Source organism: Mus pahari, chromosome 14 (assembly GCF_900095145.1).
Source record: "Mus pahari chromosome 14, PAHARI_EIJ_v1.1, whole genome shotgun sequence".
Lineage (NCBI taxonomy): Eukaryota > Metazoa > Chordata > Mammalia > Rodentia > Muridae > Mus > Mus pahari.
Genome location: NC_034603.1, coordinates 17,872,211 through 17,873,894, shown reverse-complemented (window position 1 = coordinate 17,873,894; position 1,684 = coordinate 17,872,211). Strand labels below are relative to the sequence as shown.

General features: G+C 49.2%; 1 protein-coding gene across 1 annotated transcript in view; it reads right to left on the bottom strand.

The window, feature by feature from the left end:
• The window catches only part of Flt4 (fms related tyrosine kinase 4), a 42,143-nt gene that overhangs the window by 21,024 nt on the left and 19,435 nt on the right, over positions 1-1,684 (bottom strand). The window contains exons 9-10 of the mRNA XM_021212256.2: positions 880-1,034; positions 627-789 (exon numbers count right to left, since the gene is read on the bottom strand). Coding sequence (XP_021067915.1) covers positions 627-789; positions 880-1,034 — 318 coding nt within the window. The remainder of the gene's footprint in view (positions 1-626; positions 790-879; positions 1,035-1,684) is intronic.

Below are 1,684 nucleotides of genomic sequence, written 5' to 3'. Positions count from 1 at the left end.
CTTCTTCTTCTTCTTCTTCTTCTTCTTCTTCTTCTTCTTCTTCTTCTTCTTCTTCTTCTTCTTCTTCTTCTTCTTCTTCTTCTTCTTCTTCTTCTCCTCCTCCTCCTCCTCCTCCTCCTGTTATGCTGACTTTGAGTTCACTATGTAGCCAAGGATGATCTTCAGTTCCTGATACCTTTGTTTCTACTTCCCAAGTGTTTGCACATGCCACTACACCTACTCAGCTCCACTAGCCATTTTGACCCTGAGCTTGGAGCAAGGAGTATGCTGCGTCTGGGCAGGCTTCGTTGCTTACAGCTTTGAGCTTTGGGAAATTAGTCTCCCTTCTCTGGTCCTGATTCCTCACCTATAAAGGGATGCTGTGATTGAGCTAAGATCTTTTTTTTTTTTTTTTTTTAAGATTTATTTGTTATATGCAAGTACACTGTAGCTATCTTCAGACACTCCAGAAGAGGGAGTCAGATCTTGTTATGAATGGTTATGAGCCACCATGTGGTTGCTGGGATTTGAACTCTGGACCTTCGGAAGAACAGTTGGGTGCTCTTACCCACTGAGCCATCTCACCAGCCCCTTGAGCTAAGATCTTGTGTGTAGAGGAGAATGGGATGTGGTGGGGACATACTCACAGGCTGCGCTGGGCGAACGTCTTGCAGGGTGTCCAGGGCCTCCAGTGCCACTGAACGCTGAGGGGTTGGGGCACCCCATAGGCGGTGCAGGTGAGGGTCTGGCGGCTGTGGCGGGAGTAGATGCTGGGTGAGGAGGCTTCCTTTTCGTGGATGTGGGGAGGCACTGTGGCATCAAGCAAACAGCCAGTCAGCTGGCTCCTCTCGCTACCCCAAACCCGGGTGTCATCGCGTCCCCCATCCTTCGGGGTTATACCGTTCACCACCAGCTTCAGACTGATGTTCTGTCTCAGACCAGCTGCAGAGTTCCACAGGGCGAGAGTGTAGACACCTGCGCTGGCCTCGGTCACCTCTTTGAGCACCAGAGCGTGCGGATTATGGCGCCCAGTCACTGCCTTTCTGTCTTTGTACCTGGCAGAGGAGGGGAAGTCAGAAGCTGTAGGGACCAAAGCCTAGCTCTGGGCTTGTATCTGCAGGGCCTCCAGTGGGAGTAGTTCTTGGTTTCCTGTTGGTCACCAGAATCTTTAATGATCGATCTAAGATCCCGGATGGCATCCGCAAGAACAAATTTTGTTTGAGGACGCCATAATAAATCCTATACTTTGCATGCTACTTAAAAATAATGAAGCCAAGGCAAATAGAATCCCGAACACCCAGTGCTCGAGTCTCTCCTAGGACGTGACATAGACTTTTCACACAAGCTACCATACCTCTCTATATACTGTAAATCACCTTGAGAGGACATAGGGTACTAATACATTATGTTTCATAAAAGCTTGTGATCTTCACATGCTCAGGGACTGTCATAAAAACAAAAGGTCCGGATACATTTTAGAGGATATTTTTCCATCCAAGGTTCATTGGCCCCGTGGCTGCAGACTACACTAATATGAAGGGCCACGCATACTGCTGAAGGTGGGAAGAGAAAGCTATGTGGCCTCTCTTGACAGATCAGGCTAGAGCAAGAGGCCTCTCCTGTGCTATAGACCAAGAAGGACAGCAGGAGCATGGGATGGACAGAGTCCCAGAAGGGCAGCAGGAGCATGGGATGGACAGAGTCC